Source organism: Staurois parvus, unplaced genomic scaffold (genome assembly GCF_062004578.1).
Source record: "Staurois parvus isolate SC_StPar_1 unplaced genomic scaffold, SC_StPar_1.0 ptg000108l, whole genome shotgun sequence".
In the NCBI taxonomy this organism is placed as follows: domain Eukaryota; kingdom Metazoa; phylum Chordata; class Amphibia; order Anura; family Ranidae; genus Staurois; species Staurois parvus.
The window spans coordinates 260,743-283,406 of NW_028317904.1; the positions used below are offsets into that span (position 1 = coordinate 260,743).

General features: G+C 42.4%; 1 protein-coding gene across 1 annotated transcript in view; it reads right to left on the reverse strand.

Moving 5' to 3' along the window:
- The window catches only part of POLD1 (DNA polymerase delta 1, catalytic subunit), a 224,719-nt gene that overhangs the window by 61,653 nt on the left and 140,402 nt on the right, over positions 1–22,664 (reverse strand). Inside the window, exons 23-24 of the mRNA XM_089671586.1 lie at positions 4,266–4,398; positions 867–980 (exon numbers count right to left, since the gene is read on the reverse strand). Coding sequence (XP_089527712.1) covers positions 867–980; positions 4,266–4,398 — 247 coding nt within the window. The remainder of the gene's footprint in view (positions 1–866; positions 981–4,265; positions 4,399–22,664) is intronic.

Consider the following 22,664-nt stretch of genomic DNA (forward strand, 5'->3'; position numbering starts at 1 on the left):
AACAAAAAACCCAGATGGTCATTCGTCCGATATTCTCATCATGCATACGAGACTTAAGGCAAGGTAACCAATGCTTACCTCCATGCTTTCATTCTGTCATTATTAAAGTCTTTTTGTGAACTTGTAATTCCTGACTATAACTAATTCTTGGTCTGCATTTAATGTCAGATGGACATAAGTATATAGAACAGCAAGGTATAGCAGATGAATGGATTTGAAAACACTCAGACTAGAGTTTTAACATGAGAGATAAGTGTAAGAATACACAGATGTGGTGGTTACTCACACGCTATGTCACATTGCGTTGGCTAATGAACTGTGCTTAAAGGATAAGTTCACCTTTCATATTACCATATTCAGGGTGGAACATGTAACATGTTATGAATGGACTGGCTCCTGTTCCCCCACTTTGACAGCTATTGGGGATCTTCTCCTACTGCTAGCTGTTAAATCTTTTGAAAAACACAACCATGCAGGGCTCCGTCCACCGGGTAGCATCACTTATTCACAGTCCTCTGTGAATGAGAAAACTACAAGTACCAACAGCCTTAGCAGCTGTGAGTGCTGTGGTGGTTTACAGATTCTTCCTGTCAGTATACCTGCTTGCCCATACATGCTGTATGGGCAAGCAGATATACTGAAAGGTCTGCAGGAAGCCCGCATGCCACCAGCAATCTGCTAATCGCTGGTGCAATACTTTACAGGTTCCTTCAACCAGAAATATAAAATGCTATTTTTTATAACCTGCAAAAAATAGTACATTTATAATTTTTTTCTTCAAAAGGTGAACTTACCCTTTAATAGATTTCCATAATAAGGGTGCTAAAAACACATATTAAGCAATCAGTCATTAACCATTGTCTCACCATCGTGATTTAATGAGGCTTTACATCCGATACAGGTACTGCGTTTCTTAGCAAATGCCATGAGGCCACCGACTTTTGAAGTAAGGACTGTCTTGCAACGAGTGTGTTCTCCCTCTGCCGATTAAATACAGAGCTAATATCAGACAATACTACCTACAAGTAGGTAATTCTTTCTGTAATCAATACTGACAAGGTTAAAAAAACTTTTGTTAATTAATTATGTATGTGGCAGATAGGAACAGAAGCTCAAGGTCAGTCTATGGACACGCACATTTAAACATTCTTGAGCTAAAAGGGTATTGAATATAAGGCAATATCCTCAGATTTACAGTACTGTGCAAAAGTTATAGGCAGTTGTGAAAGAATGCTTTCAGAAATAGAAGTGTAAATGGTTTATTTTTATTAAATAACAAAACAGAAAGTAAATGAACAGAATATAAATCCAAATCAAATCAATATTTGGCGTGACTATCCTTTTGTAGCATTAGATCTTCTAGGTACAAACAGTGCTTTTGCACACAACTTTTGAAGTAACTCAGTAGGTAGGTTGTTCCAAACATCTTGTAGAATTAACCACAGATCTTCTGTGGATGTAGGTTGCCTCAAATCCTTCTGTCTAACTTTCATCATGTAATCAAAGACAGACTCGATAATGTTGAGATTAGGGATCTGAAGGGGGCCAGACCATCACTTTCAGGACTTCTTTTCTTGGTTGTATGTTTGGTGTCATTGTTCCTCTGCAGAATAAATTTGAGGCCAATCACACAATTCCCTAATGGCATGATGGATATTTATCTGCCTGTATTTCTCAGCACTGAGGACACCATTGATCGGGTAACGTTGAGGAGTGTAGGCACATTGGTTGGCCAAGGAAATTTAAAGCATCAGATGAAAACACATCTTGCTTACATCCCTTCGACATCGGAAGATGTCCAGCAGTGCCATCAGCACAGAACTGGTAGAAACCAGTGGGACCCAGGTACATCTATCTACTGTTCAGAGAAGTCTGGCCAGACAAGGTCTTCATATAAGAACTGCAGCCAAAAAAAAACATACCTCTGACGTGGAAACAAGGCTAAACTATGCACAAAAACATAGGAACTGGGGTGCAAAAAAATGGCAGCAGGTGCTCTGGACTGATGAGTCTGAAATACTTGGCTGTAGCAGGAGGCAGTTTGTTGGCTGGAGAGCGGTAAAATAAATTAGTTTCTGCAGGTAACAGTGAAGCATGGTAGAGGATTCTTGCAAACCTGAGGCTGCATTTCTGCAAATGGAGTTGGAGATTTGGTCAGGATCAATACTTGGGAAATGCTGGGAAATACACGAAGATACTTATCCACCATGCCATCAAGGAGGCGTGATTGGGCCCAAATTTATTCTGCAGCAGGACAATCACCCCAAACATACAGCCAATGGCATTAAGAACTATCTTCAGCGCAAAAGAACAAGGAGTCCTGGAAGTGATGGTTTGACTCCCACAGAGCCCTGATCTCAATATTGAGTCTGTGATTACATGAAGAGACATAGATTTGATGCAGCCTACATCCACAGAATATGTGTGGTTAGTTCTCCAACATGTTTGGAACAACCTACCTGCAGAGTTCCTTCAAAAACTGTGTGTAGAAGCATTGTGCCCTTGAAGCCAAAGGGTAGTCACACCAAATATTGATTTAATTTGGATCTCTCTTCTGATAATTTACTGTCCATTTTGTTAATTGATAAAAATAAACACTTCTATTTCCCAAAGCATGCCTAATTTACAGCATTTTTTCACAGCTGCCTACAACTTTTGCACAGTACTGTCTATTGGGCTGCATTCTACTTTTGGAATAGTGAAACTGAATCAGTGCCCTAAAACTTGTGTGTAGCCCAGACAGTAGGTAACGCAAATAGAATTCTAGGATGCATCACTAGCAGGAGGAAGGAGGTCCTGAATCCCCTATATAGATCTTTAGTTAGACCTCATTTAGAATACGGTGTCCAGTTCTGGAGACCTCATTTACAATAAAAATATTGATAAGATAGAACAAGTCCAGAGATGGGAACAAACATGGTGAAAGGTCTAGGGGATAAAACTTATCAAGAGCGACTTCAGGAACTTAATATGTACAGTCTGGAAAAAAGAAGGGAAAGGGAAGATATGATTAAACCCTTTAAATACATCAAGGGGGTGAATAAGGTTTAGGAGGGCAGTATATTCAACATGAAACCAAAATCAAGAACACGAGGACATGACCTTAAACTAATTGGAGAAAAGTTCAAAACTAATCTCAGAAAGTATTTTTTTACTGAAAGAGTAGTTGATGCTTGGAGTAAACGTCCAGCAGCGGTAGTGAGCCAGTCAACAGTAATAGCTTCAAAACATGCTTGTAACAAGCATAGATCTATACTCAAAAAGTTATGAAAAAACAACCCCCCCCCCCAAAAAAAAAATAATGGGCAGACTCAATGGACCAGTCTTTTTCTGAAATCAGGTTTCATTTCTGAAATCATTTTCTAGGTTTCTAATGTGCAATGTACAGGGATATTGAAAATGTTAGTGACACACACACACACACACACACACACACACACACTGAATTGGATGAATAACTGACTTTATTCAACTTTACCAACTATATAATTATATTTAATCTATCCAAAACGGCAACACACTTAGTATAAGAATTTTTTTTTACACCTACCATTTAAAAGAAATCTACAGTCTGTAATGTTTTTTAGATATATACGGGAACACGTTTAGCTGAATGTAATTTTGTACAGCAGAGTTTGGACAAGATGAGGGAAAAGCAGCAACAGGAGTCAATCAGCTGTGCTGCAGTGCTCTTGTGCTATACAGGAATATGCTGACTGAAAGGGCCCAATCACATGCTGCGTTGATGTTAATTTTAAATGGCACCTCAATGCACCATGCCAATAGATGTGTGTTTTGCTACCTAAAATACTATACGCATCTTTTTGGTGCTTAAGGAAAAGAACTACAATAGTGTGAAAGGGCCCAAAGAGAGAGCAGAGTGACAGAGAAATACGCTCATAAGTCTACTGCTTCTCCCTTTACTGTTCAGTCACAGGCTGGGGGAGGGATAAGACACGTATATAATACCTAACTACCCCAAACAAACTGCAGGCCTTCTGTTCTGCTAGACAGAGCTGTAAAAATCAGTTCCCATGTATGCATTTAATCTTCTTTGCACTGTGTGTTCACGGAAAAGAAAATCAAATCTAATACATTTAAGTAAATTGGTACATCAGACATACAGCAGCATGTATGCATCAACAGTTCAACTTCCACTTCCGCACTGGAAGCTTTTATCTGGCTTATTGCTAAAATAAAACACTTGTAGGTCCATTGTGCAATTAATACATTGTTCTGTATGGAGTGCTGCAAATAGTACTCACTTAAAAGTATGGTTTCAGCCTTGGACTCCCCCAGTATGGGTTCGAAGATTCTCAGCAGGGGTTTGGCCAGCTGCTGCTCCAAGTAATATTGTGTGTCAATAGGGATGTTATTTTCAAGTACATAAATAGGATCCTGCAAAATAATAAGTAATGTGGAGAGACAAGTATGATTATCTTCTTCGTGAAATATAATAGCTGCTTGATTGTGATTATCAGCAGATGAAAATATTTTCGTCAGCTGCATGTTTTCAGTGATTTATTTATTTCAGGTGTTTATATAGCGCCGTCAATTTACACAGCGCTTTACATATACATTGTACATTCATATCAGTCCCTAACGCTCAAGGGGAGTACAATCTAAGGTCCCTAATTTACATTCATACATGCACTACTAGGGACAATTTAGACAGGATCCAATTAATCTACCAGCATGTCTTTGGAGTGTGGAAGGAAACCGGAGTACCTGGAGGAAACCCACACAGGCACAAGGAGAAAATGCAAACTCCAGGCAGGAAATGCCGTGGCTGGGATTTGAACCAACGACCATAGTACTGGCATGTGGAAGTGCTAACCATTTAGCCACTGTGCTGCCCATGAAACTAAACAAAAATTAAATTAGAATTAAGTCAATTGCAACCCCAATTGTCAATAGCACCTTTAGAAATATATTTACCTAGAAAAATGTTGATGTCTTCGATACTTATTTTACCTGTTATATTTATTTACCTGTATATATTTATGTCCTGTTGTTGAGAGTTCTCCCCATTTCCTGTTTGATAAAACATTGCCAGCCACATGTTTACCCAAATGTATTTTGGAATAACCAGGGTTAATTATCAGGAATTCCTCGATAAAACCATCACAGCGGGGTGTGTCATTTTAATGGTTTTGGATATATATGATCATGTTTTGTTATATTACCTATTAACTGCTTAAGAGGGAGTAATGCATGCCCCCTGAAACACATTGAGTATTACTGACTTTATTAAATTTGTAAATTTTGTTTATCTGTTGGTATTGTGATCCACCTCCTTACTCTGCACTGTGTGGACTCTAAATACCCAACAGCACTGTTGCTGAGAATGATACACCCAATCTTGGGATGTGTTGTTCAACACCGATTGGAAGTTGGCTGTGTATTCCTGCTACGTAAGCTGGTGAGCTGGGACACAAATTGGTGTTTTCTCGGCCACTCACCAAGGTGAGCTGCATACATTGATCTCATTTTTCTTGTTCATCTACTAATACTCTTAGATGGTCTCCACTTTTGTTTTTAATATACAGTACTGTGAAAAAGTATTTGCCCCTTCCCTTTTTTATTTTTAATTTTTTTTTCCATATTTGTCACACTTAAATGATTCAGATCAAAAAAATTTAATATGACACAAAGAAAGAGATACAGTGGGGATCGAAAGTTTGGGCACCCCAGCTAAAAATTTGTATTAATGTGCATAAAGAAGCCAAGGAAAGATGGAAAAATCTCCAAAAGGCATCAAATTACAGATTAGACATTCTTATAATATGTCAACAAAACTTAGATTTTATTTCCATCATTTACACTTTCAAAATAACAGAAAACAAAAAAATGGCGTCTGCAAAAGTTTGGGCACCCTGCAGAATTTATAGCATGCACTGCCCCCTTTGCAAAGCTGAGACCTGCCAGTGTCATGGATTGTTCTCAATCATCGTCATGGAAGACCAGGTTATGTCAATCTCAAAGGTTTTAAATGCCCAGACTCATCTGACCTTGCCCCAACAATCAGCACCATGGGTTCTTCTAAGCAGTTGTCTAGAAAACTGAAACTGAAAATAGTTGACGCTCACAAAGCTGGAGAAGGCTATAAGAAGATAGCAAAGCGTTTTCAGATGTCAATATCCTCTGTTCGGAATGTAATTAAGAAATAGCAGTCATCAGGAACAGTGAAAGTTAAAGCAACATCTGGAAGACCAAGAAAAATATCAGACAGAACAGCTCGCAGGATTGTGAGAAAAAAAATTCAAAACCCACGTTTGACTGCACGATCCCTCCAGAAAGATCTGGCAGACACTGGAGTTGCGGTACACTATTCCACTATAAAGAGATACTTGTACAAATATGGTCTTCATGGAAGAGTCATCAGAAGAAAATCTCTTCTACGTCCTCACCACAAAAATCATTGTTTGAACTTTGCAAATGAACATATAGACAAGCCTGATGCATTTTGGAAACAGGTTCTGTGGACCGATGAGGTTAAAATTGAATTTTTTGGCCGGAATGAGCAAAGGTACGTTTGGAGAAGAAGGGGCACAGAATTTAATGAAAAGAACCTCTGTCCAACTGTTAAGCATGGGGTTGGATCAATCATGCTTTGGGGTTGAGTTGCAGCCAGTGGCACAGGGAACATCTCACGAGTAGAAGGAAAAATGGATTCAAAAAATTTAAGCAAATTTTGGATGGTAACTTGATGCCATCTGTGAAAAAGCTGAAGTTAAAGAGAGGATGGCTTCTACAAATGGATAATGATCCTAAACACACCTCGAAATCCACGGGGGATTACATCAAGAGGCGTAAACTGAAGGTTTTGCCATGGCCTTCACAATCTCCTGACCTCAACATAATTGAAAATCTATGGATAGACCTTAAAAGAGCAGTGCGTGACAGACAGCCCAGAAATCTCAAAGAACTGGAAGACTTTTGTAAGGAAGAATGGGCAAAGATACCTCAAACAAGAATTGAAAGACTCTTGGCTGGCTACAAAAAGCGTTTACAAGCTGTGATACTTGCCAAAGGGGGCTGTACAAGATATTAACTCTGCAGGGTGCCCAAACTTTTGCAGATGCCATTTTTTTTGTTTTCTGTCATTTTGTAAGTGTAGATGATGGAAATAAAATCTAACTTTTGTTGACATATTATAAGAATGTCTAATCTGTAATTTGATGCCTTTTGGAGATTTTTCCATCTTTCTTTGGCTTCTTTATGCACATTAATACAAATTTTTAGCTGGGGTGCCCAAACTTTCGATCCCCACTGTATATACATCAGATCTCAATGGGGAAAATATCATGCTGGATATCTATACTGATATGGACTGGGCAATGTGTTAGAAATGTAAGGATGCCCCATCGTTTGATGGAAATGAAAGTGATAAACCTACAGAGAACTGACTTCAAAGACACTCCGAAAATCAAAGTAAAATAATGATGAAGCAGGCTAGTCCATTTTGTTGAAATTTCATTGAAGCAACTCAAAATGGTACTCAGTAGTTTGTATGGCCCCCACGTGCTTGTATGCATGCCTAACAATGTCAGGGCATGCTCCTAATGAGACAACGGATGGTGTCCTGGGGTATTTCCTCCCAGATTTAGACCAGGTCATCCCTGAGCTCCTGGACAGTCTGAAGTGCAACCTGGTGGCGTCGGATGGACTGAAACATGATATCCTAGAGGTGTTTTATTGGATTTAGGGCAGGCGAGTGTGGGGGCCATTCAATGTTATTAATTCCTTCATCCTCCACGAACTACTTGCATACTCTCACCACATGAGGCCGGGCATTGCCATGCACCAGGAGGAACCCAGGACCCACTGCACCAGTGTAGGGTCTGACAATGGGTCCAAGGATTTCATCCCAATACCTAATGGCAGTCAGGGTGCCATTGTCTAGCCTGTACAAGTCTGTGGGTCCCTCCATGGATATGCCTCCCCAGACCAGCACTGACCCACCACCAAAATGGTCATGATGAACAATGTTGCAGGCAGCATAAGGTTCTCCACGGCTTCTCCAGACCCTTTCACGGTTGCCACATGTGCTCAGGGTGAACCTGCTCTCATCTGTGAAAAGCACAGGGCGCCAGTGGCAGATCTGCCAATTCTGCTGTAAAATGGCAAATGCCAATTGAGCTCTATGATGCAAGGCAGTGAGCACAGGGCCCACTAGAGGACGTTGGGCCCTCTGGCAACCCTCATGAAGTATGTTTCTCATTTTTTGATCAGAGACATTCACACCAATTGCCTGCTGGAGGTCATCCTGTTCCTCCTTGCACAAAGGAGCAGATACTGGTCCTGTTGATGAGTTAAGGACCTTCTACGGCCCTGTCCAGCTCTCCTAGAGTAACTACCAGTCTCCTGGAATCTCCTCCATGCTCTTGAGACTGTGCTGGGAGACACAGCAAACCTTCTGGCAATGGCAGGTATTGAGTGTCATCCTGGAGGAGTTGGACTATCTGTGCAACCTCTGTAGGGTTCAGGTATCGCCTCATGCTACCAGTAGTGACACTGACCCTAGCCAAATGCAAAACTAGTGAAAAACAGTCAGAAACGATGAGTAGGGAAAAATATGTCAGTGGCCACCACCTGTAAAACCATTCCTGTTTTGGGGGTTGTCTCATTGTTGCCCATCTAGTGCACCTGTTGTTAATTTCATTAACACCAAAGCAGCTGAAACTGATTAACAACCTCCTCTGCTACTTAACTGACACATCAATATCCCAGGAGTTTAATTGACTTCATGCTATACTTTGATTAAAAAGTGTTCCTTTAATTGTTTTGAGCAGAGCATATACACACACACAAACAACTGGTAAAGTTCTTATCACAGTAACTTTAGTGAATACACTTCAAAGCTTCATTTAGCTTTTAGGGGGAATTTTATACAGTCTGGCTTTAAACCAAAAGCACAATTGTTCATACCATTTATCTTTTAAAGCAATGGGAACTAACAGGGATTGTAAGATTGGCAATTTACCACTGAATAGCCTTTGTTAGAGCCCTGAGTAAAAGAAAATCTGTCATCCAGCTCACAAAATACATAATAAATACACAATTCATTTTTAAATAGTTCCCCTCTCCTGAAACAATTGGGGAAACAGAGCACAAAGAAGTCTTGTGCCGCTCACTGACTAAGCTCAATTAATAGAGATTGCAGAAGTTGGATAGGAGAAAGCAGTCACCGGTTCCATGGTTAAAAGTGAACAACTTTCTCTGCCAGACTGGGCTCTGAAGAAAAACACCAAAAAAGCAGAAGTGCAACCTGTATGTGAACTCACTCACTCCCAAAGAACACCTGAGCACTCCTCAGGTGCGACACATGAAATCACTTCTAAAACAAACACAGACGTAGGTCATACCTATTCATGGATGCAGGCAGAAGCCATGAAAAAGTTCTATTACTTTTCAAGCATTTAATGTCTGTTCATTAAAAGATAAAACTCCATGGGAGGAATATCGGATTGCTTTAATTGCTGCTGGTGATGGCTCTGGGGAAGCTGAATGCAAATTAAATGCAGCATCTGGAGTGTGGTTTATACTGTGGTGACAGTGAAAGAGGGGGTTGGGACAAGATGCTAAATGTTAGTGTCATTCACTTGTAAGAATAATCGGAGCAAACAGCACATGTACTTTAGCGATAGTGTAAAAGTGTTGTACAGAAGAAAAGCAAGAAGTTAGACAGTGCTTGGTTTGTCCAATAATGAAGGTTTTAGGGTATTCTGCAGTGTCATCATTGAAGGGAACCTGTCAGCTATGAAATATAGGGCAGCACATTGGTTTAGTAGTTAACACTCCTGCCTTGCAACATTAAGGTCTATGATTTGAAATCCAGAAAGGGCACTACTTGCATGGAGTTTGCATGTTCTCCTTATGCTTGGTGGGTCTCCTCTGGGTACCAAAGGAGAAAACAGAGAAAGTCCCCTGCACTCAAGAGTTGTGGGATGATGTGAACAGTACAGCTCTTTAGGCATCTATCTGCCGCACAGGCCTTGCTGCCCTCTAATAGTCGGGGGGGGGGGACCCAAATGTAGACTGAAAGACAAAAGGAAGAAAGGACGCACCAGCCTAGTGCATTACCCGAGTATAAAACTTTAGTAGAAACACCAAAATATCTCAAAATGACCAGGTCAACTTCAAAAACTCGAGAAGATCCTCAGATGGCTTACGAGTTTCGAGGGACAGTTCCGTCTTCCTCAGAGCCAGTCTTCCTGAGAGTTTCCCCCATACTCAAAGGACATGCTGGTAGGGTAATTGTCTCTTGTTTAAATTAGCCCCAGTGTGTGAGTGTGTGTGTATATGCATGTATGTGAAATAAGACCTTTTCCTGAGGACAGGGACTGATGTGAACATACAATATTATTATTATTATTATTATTACTACGAGTTTATATAGCGCCAAAGGGTTTGCTCAGCGCTGTACAATAGGGGGGACAATACATGGCACAGTACAACAACAACAAACAACGTACGAGGGGTAAGAGGGCCCTACTCTTACGAGCTTACAATCTAGGAGGGAGGGGGTAGTGGTACAGTAGGAAGTGGCTGAGGGGGATGAAGTGGTGGGAGGAATGAGGGAGGATGGCCGTTAGGTGAGGGTGGGGTAGGCTTCCCTGAAGAGATGGGTTTTGAGGGAGCGCCTGAATGTGAATAGGGAAGGATTGGGGCAGTGAGTTCCAGAGGATGGGGGAGGACCTGGAGAAGTCCTGCAGTCGTGCATAGGAGGAGGAGACCAGGGAGCAGGATAGAAGGAGGTCCTGTGAGGAGCGAAGGGTACGGGTAGGGTGGTACTTGGTGATCAGGTTGGTGAGATAGTCAGGGGCAGTGTTGTGAACGGCTTTGTAGGTCAGGGTTAGGAGTTTAAATTTGATGCGTTGGGCAATCGGGAGCCAGTGGAGGGAGAGGCAGAGGGGGGTGGCAGAGGTGGAGCGGGTGGTGAGGTGGATGAGTCTGGCAGCTGAGTTCAGGATGGTCTGGAGCGGGGAGAGCCTGCACTTGGGTAGGCCAGTGAGGAGGGAGTTACAGTAGTCAAGGCGTGAGATGATGAGGGAGTGTACTAGAAGTTTGGTGGTGTCTGGGGTGAGGAAGGAGCGTATCTTGGCAATGTTGCGAAGATGGAGCCTGCATGTGTTTGTGAGTGATTTGACATGCGGTTGGAGGGAGAGGTTCGCGTCAAGAATGACGCCAAGGACTTTGGCTTGCGGGGCGGGAGTGATAGTGGAGTTGTTGGTGATGATGGATAGGATGGGGGGGGGGTGTTGGCAGGGGGAAAGCTTGAGGTTGAGCTTGAGGTTGAGCTTGAGGAAATGTAGCGACATCCAGTCTGAGATGTCATTTAGGAGGTGAGTGATGCGGGCGGAGATAGTGGGGGTGAGGTGAGGGGTGGAGAGGTAGATTTGGGTGTCGTCAGCATAGAGGTGATAGTTGAAGCCGTGAGATTGTATGAGTTTGCCCAGGGAGGAGGTGTAGATGGAGAAGAGAAGGGGTCCAAGGACAGAGCCTTGGGGGACCCCAACAGAGAGGGGGAGGGAGGGGGAGGTGGCACTATAAGTGCTGCGCAAACTGTTGGTCTTAGATAAATACATGTAGTAAAATAAAATCACAACTGTAACAGCAAACGTATTTTCAAAGAAACAAATGTGGAGACAGCTTACTCTTACTTCCTTACACAGAGACACACAGCCAGCAAAGGGTTGGGGCTCTTGATATGTACATAAAGTATTGTGGATCAGTGGGCCACCAAGGGGAACTTGCTCCTGTAAAGGTGGGGGTGAGCAGTAACACCTGGGAGTGTCTTAGCAATATCCTAGCAACAAGGCAGGATGGGATGATGCCATCTGTGTACATAAATGGTCTACACTAAAAGTAAGGGCATTGTCTAGCTTAAAGTGGTTCTGAAATCTCAATGTTTTTTTACCTTCATGCACAGAAAACTTTCTGTGTGTAGCAGTCCCCATAACACTTACCTGAGACCCCTCTTGATAAAGCGATGTCCATGAGTGCCTCCGTTCTCCGGGAACTCTCACTCCTGATTGGCTGGGGCCAATGGCTCCCTCTGCTGTCAATCACAGCCAGTGAGTCAATCAGAAGAGGAAGGGGGCAGGGGAGGGGCCGAACTGCGGTTGTGTGTGTGAATGCAGCGGCTTGGGAGAATGCCTACTTGGGTGACCCCATAGCAAGCTGTTTTCTATGGGGGCACCTGACAGGAAGGAGAGGCAAGGAGCACTGGAGGGGCAAGGAGCGCTGGCGGGGGGACCTGAGAAGAGGAGGATCCAGGCTGCTCTGTGCAAAACCACTGCACAATTCAGTTAAGTATAACATGTTTGTTATTTATAAATAACAAAATATATATAGTATCACTATAATCAAAGTTGTACAATTTGTTTTCATCTACAGTGTATCCAGAAAGTATAAACAGCGCTTAACTTTTGCCACATTTTGTTATGTTACAGCCTTATTCCAAAATGAATGAAATTTTTTTTTCCTCAACATTCTACAAACAATACCCCATAATGACAATGTGAAAGAAGTTTGTTTTGGAATCTTTGCAATTTATTAAAAATAAAAAACCTCATGTACATAAGTATTCACACCCTTTGTCATGACACTCAAAATTGAGCTCTGGTGCATCCTATTCCCACTGATCATCCTTGAGATGTTTCCACAACTTGATTGGAGTCCACCTGTGGGAAATTCAGTTGATTGGACATGGTTAGGAAAGGCATAAACCTGTCTATAGAAGGTCCCACAGGTAACAGTACATGTCAGAGCACAAACCAAGCCATGAAGTCCAAGAAATTGTCCGTAGACCTCCGAGACAGGATTGTATCAAAGCACAGAAAATTTTCGGCAGCATTGAAGATCCAAATGCGCACAGTGGCCTTCATCATCCGTAAATGGAAGAAGTTTGGAACCACCAGGAATCTTCCTAGAGTGGGTCGCCCAGCCAAAATGAGCGATCGAGGGAGAAGGGCCTAAGCCAGGGAGGTAACAAAGCACCCGATGGTCACTCTGAAAGAAGAACAACCATCTCTACAGCACTCCACCAATCAGGTCTGTATGGTAGAGTGGCCAGACGGAAGCCACTCCTCAGTAAAAAAAAAAAATGGCAGTATGCCTGGAGTTTGCCAAAAGGCACCTGAGGGACTCTCAGACCATGAGAAACAAAACTCTCTGGTCTGATGAAACAAAGTTTTAACTCTTTGGCCTGAATGCCAAGTGTCATGTCTGGAGGAAACCAGGCACCGCTCACCACCAGGCCAATACCATCCCTACAGTGAAGCATAGTGGTGACAGCATCATGCTGTGGGGATGTTTTTCAGAGGCAGGAACTGGTAGACTAGTCAGGATCGAAGGAAAGATTAATGCAGCAATGTACAGAGACATCCTTGATGAAAACGTGTTCCAGAGTACTCTGGACCTTAGACTGGGGCGACGGTTCATCGTACAAAATAACAACAACCCTAAGCACACAGCCCAAGGAGCGGCTACAGGCCAACTCTGTGAATATTGTGGAGTGGCCCAGCCAGAGCCCGACTTGAACCCGATTGAACATCTCTGCAGAGATCTGAAAATGGCTGTGCACCGACGCTCCCCATTCAACCTGATGGAGCTTGAGAGGTATTGCAAAGAAGAAATTTCTCAAAAACAGATGTGCCAAGCTTGTAGCATCATACTCAAAACGACTTGAGGCTGTAATTGGTACTAAAGGTGCTTCAACAAAGTATTGAGCAAAGGATGTGAATACTTATGTACATGTGGTTATTTTCGGTTTTTATTTTTAATAAATTGCAAAGATTTCAAAACGAACTTCTTTCACGTTGTCATTATGGGGTATTTTGTGTAGAATGTTGAGGAAAAAAATAAATTTAATCCATTTTGGAATAAGGCTGTAACATAACAAAATGTGGCAAAAGTTAAGCGCTATGAATACTTTCTGGATGCACTATAATGTGCCCCCTGAATAGGCAGTTTTTTTTTGTAAAAGTGAACTAATCCTTTAAGCATTGTAACGGGGTTAGCTCGGCAGCGGGTGTGTGTGACTCCCTGGATGGGTGCACAACACAAAAAGACAGGCACAGCACAACAGTGGAGGTGAAAACAAACAGGTGCAATTTATTTACAATATTTACAGAAAATGGTAAACCAAAAAAAAAAGAAACATCAAAATAAATCCTGGCCAACTTGGCTACTTACTGCAACAATAGCTTTACCTAGCTACCCACTAGGTACAGCCTGCTGCTATACCTAGTTGCTAATACTTGGAGGCTAGCCACAAAGGCTTTGGTCTCTCTGCACACAGATAAGATGTCAGCTCCCCAGTCAGTTCAGACACAGATCTGGTTCCAGGTTGGAGCAACTCCCTAAGCACTCTGGGAAGTTTTATACAGGTCTTAATGAGCCCACTACCTTCAGCTGGGCTCATTACCTCAGTGCTGAAGGTCTCAGCACTTCCCTCTAGTGGGACAAATCCCCATAAAGCCTGAACCTCGGACAAATGTATCGTCCATCCAGGATGCAACCAGGTGATTTCACCTGCCTACTGTCACAGCATCCATAGGCAAAACCTGTCAGAGCTTATACTGCTGTGTTTTTCCTGTAACTATATCTTCGTAGTGAGTGTGTGAAGTGCACCTTTTTTCTGGAAGATGATGGTGGTAGAGGCTTTTTACTGCTTTTTAAAATACTCAAAGCACTGTAATTAGAAAGAAAAGCCTACCTCTACTACTAATACTATACTTTTAAAAAAAATTACTAATTCTACAAAATTGAAATCTCGGGACAGAAACAACTTACTACTCTTGCACGGCAAAACTTTGACTGGTTGATTGGCCCTTGTGGCTTAGATAATATGAGTGCACACAATAAATCAATAAAATGACTGACACCAAGAAACTCAGCTAGATTTAGTTCACACAGGAAAACTGAAGCCAAGTTCAAGTCACCTTATAAAAATAACATTTGAATGCCCCCCCTCCTCCCTGTATATTAACAGTTCAGCTCATTAAGTCTAGAATGATATAACAAAGAACAATACTTACCTTGCTCCTCACTGTCCAGGCAGCCAGAGTTCTTCTCCACTTCTGTTCAGGAATGTGGGTAGGCCCTTGACGTTAGCGAGAGAGAAGCCACACAACCAGATAAAAGAAGGGGTTTCATGGGACTGGTCGTATATACTGACACAGGCAAGAAGGAAGCCTGAAGGTGTGAGTAATAAAAGCAAGCATTCCTCTTTGTTATTTCTCCCTAAATTAAAGCTGGGTGCACACGTTCAGTTTTTTTTTTTTTCATTCAACCATCAAGTCAAATTAAAAAACTGACAGATCCCTGCATCACAACAATGCGTGCCAGAATACACAGATCAGCACTTGCCACAAATGGCTGCCAGCACTAATCTAATGCTGCTTTTCCAGCTAAACTGTTTGAGAGAAGCTGGTTGTTAACCTGGCTTCTGTCGAAAAGGCAGCAATACACTTGTACAGAAAGTAGAGCCAGTCGACTTTCTATATGTTTGTACTGGGCTTAAATGACCAGTAGACACTTAGTATGCAAGGGCATGTTAATTTTAAAGTTGACGGGCGGTCATCTTTAATGTTTTTGCCTCAAAATGATAGCATGCAAACAAATGCACAAAGCTGTAGGAACTTATTTTCTATGTAGTTGGCTAGTGAAAAATAAATCTGATCAGGAAGAGTTTGCTTATATGAAAAATTTCCATTACTGACCTCCGTCTGAAAAAACAAGTTTCACAGTTTACTCAGCTCAGTATGTTTCCTTTAAGTGACAAACTCAGCACAGGACATCAGATTTAAACTCCTATGTCGTCCCAAGTTTCACCTATCCCTAACACTTTCACCCACACTCCCAACTTTTGTTTTTTTTAATCAACTGGGGTGCCGCAGGAAAATTGCGAAAAATTCCTCAATCTAGCAAAATAGATTGTGCTCACCACCAGTAATGTATTTTCTTTAATCGGTGCCAGTCTACTGAGTAAAAAGAGCATGCAGAAGTCACTAGCACTCAAGAAGCTCCACTGCCAATCCGCCCGCGTCCTGCCAACAGATGACATCATCACGTCCCACAGCTTTCTGGGAGTGCGCGCGGCTAGCGACCTGTTCTAGCTGCAGTGGTCGGCAGCATTCTTCTGTCGCCATTTTTTTGTTATGTGGTTTTCATTACTTTCTAAATGTTCTGCTCTTATTTTTATTTTGTATGCTTCTTACACATTGCACTGCTGCAGTTTGGCCCAAGTATGGGTGCAGTGTAGGGTACCCATGTTTTATGTGTGCGTTACCTGCGATTTCCTATAGAGTCCTATAGGGGCGTGGGCGGAGGCAGATTAAGGAAGTACCGTATTTGCCGGCGTATAAGACGACTTTTTACCCCTTGAAAATCTTCTCAAAAGTCGGGGGTCGTCTTATACGCCGGTATACGGCATACTGACACTTTTTCCCCCAATGGAAGGGACACTAAGTACAGGGGTGGGCAGCGGCTGTTTCTTACCTGGTTCCGGTCCCACGACGATCCGGTCCAGGAAGCGCGGCTGCGCCTTCAGTTCGGCCACTGGATGTTCGTGCGGCTGCTCGGCTCCGCCTCCTCACCAGTGATTGGCCGCCAGAACTGTAGCTCAGGAAAGGCACACAGGCGGCCAATCACCGGCGAGGGGGTGGAGCCGAGCAGCCCCGCGAAAATCGAGTGCAGGACCAGCAGGTAAGTGGTCAGTGTAGAGGTGCTGCTGCAACCACATATGCTGGCTGCAGCAGCACCATACGAGAACAGGGTCAGCAAGTGTCAGTGGGAGGAATAGTGCCCCATCATTGGTGTCACTGATACCAATGATGGAGCACTATTCCTCCCACTGATACCAATGATGGGGCACTATTCCTCCCACTGACACCAACGATGGGGCACTATTCCTCCCACTGACACCAACGATGGGGCACTATTCCTCCCCCCTACTGACACCAACGATGGGGCACTATTCCTCCCCCCCACTGACACCAACGATGGGGCACTATTCCTCCCCCCCACTGACATCAACGATGGGGCACTATTCCCCCCCCCCACTGACACCAATGATGGGGCACTATTCCACCCCCCACTGACACCAATTATGGGACACCATTCCTCCCACTGACACCAATGTTGGGACACCATTCCTCCCACTGACACCAATGATGGGGCACTATTCCCCCCACTGATACCAATGATGGGGCACTATTCCCCCCACTGATACTAATGATGGGGCACTATTCCTGCCACTGATACCAATGATGGGGCACTATTCCCCCCACTGATACTAATGATGGGGCACTATTCCTGCCACTAATGCCAATGATGGGGCACTATTCCTGCCACTGATACCAATGATGGGGCACTATTCCTGCCACTGATACCAATGATGGGGCACTATTCCTGCCACTGGTGTGCATTGGAAGAGGGGTAGTCTTATACGGCGAGTATAGCTCAAACACTAAATTTTAGCAGGAAAAGTAGGGGGGTCGTCTTATACGCCCAGTCGTCTTATACGCCGGCAAATACGGTAATAGGATTGTTCTCCTATCTGAAAAGTGCATCTAATTTTAACTGAATGTTACTGGTATCCGATGGAACGGAGGATCTCTAATACCACCTTAAAAGAATCCATTCCATGGGGGGAGTGGACAGCCCCTATTGGCTAAAGGAGATAGTGATCTACTGTGGAGATGTCTCATTAAAAATACACAGTTTTTACATGTGTTGGAGGTGAGAGTTCTGAGAGCACAGAAGTGGTACCAATTAATGCATGAAATTCACATTTATCACGGATTTGCATCTATGGTGTTGGATCGTGTGACATTTGGAAATACATGAACTTATACACAAATGCATTTGAAGCACTTCAGCATTTATCTACATTTTTTGGATTAATGTATGATATTTGTATTTATTTATTCACTTTATTAGTCTGAGCACAGTGTATTCACTTTGGCTGTCTATTATGACGGATTGATATATATTTATTAGCAGCGCTACATCACTTTATCTATTTCAATTGTATTGGGGAACACAATTGAAGTTAGCAGCAGCATTCATGGAAATTAGCTATTATTGGACTCGGCACACTTTCAGAAAATGCACCAAAAAAGCAGGACATAATAGAAGTCTTTTTGAAACTGTAGGCAAAAAAATACGGGTACCCTGTGCTATAACTGCGTTGTGGCATTCTGACATAACACTTTTGGCATTTTTTGCTGGCTGATAGTAAAAAGAGTGGGAAATTTGAGTGGAGAGTCAAAAAGTTTTACTTTTGACTGCTGGTGATTGCTGGTGCTTGTAGTTTTATTTTCTTCTTTGGGTCTTGCTAAAAGCTTTTACTTTTTTAAATCACTTTTTCTGTCACTTTTTATATAGCATTTTTTTTTCTTCCTTTCCTTGTCTTCCTTCAGGCTGCTAATTAAGGGGAGGGGATAATTGGTCACAGTTGATACAGGTCCTATATTAACTTGCTGTAGAGCTCACTCAGAGATTGCTCATTTTTGAGCTTGCCTGTATTTTGCTTGCTAGACCTTTGACTAAGTGGACATTTGATAAGTGGAATTAAAAAACCCGTAGTGGAAAACAGGAGTCTACTAACCTTTAAGTGACAACTGATATTTCCTGTTAATATTGTAACTTGGATAATGTGTGCTAGCAGGGTGGAAGGTTTTGTGCAGTGTACAGTGTGCCGCATGTATGCAGCAGTGGAGCAACAGCTCCAGGATGGATACCACTGCGACAGATGTGAGCGGGTTGCCCTTCTGGAAACTCGCATTAGAGATCTGGAGGAGCATGTTGCAACACTGGGCAGAACCGTCAACCTTGAAAGGGGACTACTGCTCTCTGAGCAGGTAGCTAATGGGATTGATGTGGAGGGCGGAGGGGCTAATCAGGATTATTAGGTAGGAATATGGGTTACTGTAAGGAGAGGGAGTGATAGGAGCTCACAGAAAAGGAAGGCTGGCCCTGGGTTTGTGCATCCAAACAGATTTGCCAAGTTGGGTGAAGATGTCATGGTGGCAAGCTCAGGGGTGGCAGCCCTGGATGTCACTGCTATCCCTAACAGCCGGGAGGGCAGACCATCTGGGAGAGGTGGTGAGGGTAGTGCAGGAAGGGCTAGACAGCTGGTGGTAGTAGGGGATTCTATAATCAGAAGGACTGATAAAATAATTTGTCGCCAGGATCGCCTCAACCGAATGGTTTGCTGTCTCCCTGCGGCATGTGGTGGACCAGGTTGATAAATTACTGGGAGGGGCTGGGCATGACCCAGCTGTCTTGGTTCATGTTGGAAACAATGACAAAATACATGGAAGGTAGAAGCTCCTTAAGAATCAATTTAAAGAACTAGGCTGTAAGTTGAAGGGAAGGACCTCCAAGCTGATATTCTCTGAAATATTACCTGTGCCATGCACAACTCAGGAAAGACAGGGGAAGATTAGAGGACTGAATGCATGGCTGAAGACCTGGTGTAAGAGGGAAGAATGTTGGTTTCTAGAGCACTGGGCAGACTTTTCATTGGGGTGCAAACTATATGCTATAGATGGTTTGCACATTAATGGAAGGGGGTCTGCTGTGCTGGGGGAGAGGTTTATGGGAAGGCTGGAGGAGTATTTAACCATTTGATTACCGGGCAATTTTACACCTTCCTGCCCAGGCCATTTTCCAGGTTTCAGCGCTCTCACACTTTGAATGACAATTGCGCGGTCATACAACATTGTACCCAAACTAAAATTTTATCATTTTCTTCACACAACTAGAGCTTTCTTTTGGTGGTATTTAATCACCGCCGGGGATTTTATTTTTTGCTAAATTATCAAAAAAAGACAGAAAAACATGTTTTTCTTTGTTTCTGTTATAAAAGTTTGCAAATAAATAATTGTTCGTCATAAATTTAGGCCAAAATGTATTCTGCTACATGTCTATTGTACTACTTTGGGGAAGTGATCAGTATTTTTTTTTTTTTTTTTTTACACAATTTGGTTATAGCAAAGAATCACTTTGCTATAAGCAAGCATTTACCTGAATGACATCGATTCATTCAGGGTTTTTTTTTTTTTGTGTTTAGCTGTGATTTGGCCACAGCTAATCACATGGCATGTGCATGTGATTAGTTGTGACCATTCACAGCTAGACAGTAGTATACAATGGATGGCATGAATGAAGCCATCCATTGTATACAGCTGTCATGTGACCTGCTGTGATTGGTCACAGCAGGTCACATGGTACCGGCAACGGGGCCGATAAGCAGATCTGTCATCGGCCGTGTCCGAGGTACACGGCCGGTGACAGATTGCGCTGCTCTGCAAACGCGAAAAGTGTTTGGCGTCCACCCAATACATTTTTCCGGCCGCCTTTTGGCTATTGGCCGGGCGTGTATTGGGTAAACTAGGATTGAGGGGGGAGGGAAAATTAGATTATAACAGGGTAGACCGATCAGACAGAGGTCAGTCCTTATTGGTGGGTGGAATGGGGAAAGATGGGGGGAGGGCTATGACAGATGATAAGAAGGTTCTCATGTCACAAACAACCAGTGGAATTGGTACCATTTGTATGAAAATAAAAAATATGCAAGATACATGTGAACAAGGTGTCAATGAATTAAAATGTTTGTTCACCAATGCCAGACGTCTGCCAAGCAAAATAGGCGAAATGGAAGCTTTGGTGCATGAAGATAACTATGATTTAATTGGTATTGCTGAATCTTGGCTTCATTCTTAACATGACTGGGCCATTAATATTCCTGGCTATGTTCAATTTTGGAGAGACATGGTAAATGGGAAAGGTGTTGGTGTCTGTCTCTATGTGAGAAGTGATCTCAGAGCTAGTGTGAAAGAGGACCTAGTTGATGGAGAGTGTGATGAGGCTGAAGCATTATGGGTGGAACTGCACATGGAGGTGTGTACTACAAAGGTAATTATTGGAGTTTGTTATAGGCCTCCCAGTGTTAATGAGGGAGTCTCAGCTCCTTGCACAGATCGAAAGGGCTGGGAAAGTGATAATAATGGGGGATATTAACTACCCGAAAATTGACTGGAGTAATGGTACTACAGGGACAGTTAAAGAGCAAACATTTTTAAACCTACTAGAGGACAATTTTATGGTACAGTTCATAGAGGCCATAACTAGGAATGATGCTCTGCTGGACCTGGTAATCTCAAACCATGCAGAGCTTATTACTAATGTCCAAAAAAAAAAAAAAAACATCTGGGTAGCAGTGACCATAACATGATTTAATTTATTGTTAGCTGTAAACATCAAGCACATATGGGAGAAATAAAACCGCTCAATTTTAAGAGAGATAATTTTCCAAGGCTGAGAGCTGCTCTCCAAGACTTAGACTGGGAGGGAATATTGGCATCAATGAACACAACACAGAAATTGGAGTTCTTCAAAAAGACTGTATGTGAACACCTTGCAAAATATATTCCCATGGGCAACAAATTTAAAAGGCTAAAAATCAAACCTATGTGGCTTACGGACAAAGTTAAAAAAGCTATAGATAATAAGAAAAGAGCTTTTATTAAATATAAAAATGAAGGAACACTATCATCGTTTAAGCATTACAAAGAATATAACAGAATATGCAAAAAGGAAATAAAGGCCGCAAAAACTGAAAACGAACGACAGATTGCAAAAGACAGCAGAACCAACCCCCAAAAATTCTTCAAATATATTAATAGTAAAAAGGTCCGGTCCGAGCATATAAGCCCTTTACAAAATTATCTAGAGTGGGTGACTGGAGACAAAGAAAAGGCAAATGTATTAAATACCTTCTTCAGCTATGTGAATACAAAGGAGCATGGGGGAGCTCTTGTCCATAATGGGCATGGTATTGTCACAGCTCCAGATGATCCACACTGGCTCACAATTGATATGATTCAAAAATATTTAGACAAAATAAAGGTGAATAAAGCACCTGAACCGGATGGCATACACCCACAAGTCCTTAAAGAATTGAGCTCTGGCATTTCAAAGCCATTGTTTCTCATTTTTAGAGATTCTTTAATGACTGGCATAGTACCACTGGATTGGTGTAAGGTCAATGTGGTGCCAATATTTAAAAAGGGTTCAAAATCCTTACCAAGTAATTATAGACCTGTTAGTTTAACTTCTATATTTGGGAAGATACTGGAGAGTTTAATAAAAGACCACATAGATGAGTTCTTGCTGGGAAAAAATATTTTAAGCAACAGACAGCATGGATTCATGAAAGACAGAAGTTGTCAAACAAATCTGATTTCTTTTTATGAGGATGTGTGCGAAACCGTGGACAGAGAGGTGGCGGTGGACGTGGTATACTTGGACAGAGGGGTGGCGGTGGACGTGGTATACTTGGATTTTTCAAAAGTGTTTGACACAGTTCCCCACACACGGCTAATGTGTAAGGTAAAGTCTACGGGCTTGGAAAAATCCGTATGTAAATGGATAGAAAACCGGCTAAAAGATCGTATTCAAAGAGTAGTGGTTAATGATTCATACTCTGAATGGTCTAGGGCTGTGATTAAAAATACCATTAAAAATACCATTTCAGTCTTTGCAGATGACACAAAGCTGTGCAGTGGAATAACGCCCTTACAGGATGTCTCCAACTTACAAGCTGACCTCAATGCACTGCTTAATTAGGCAACTATGTGGCAAAT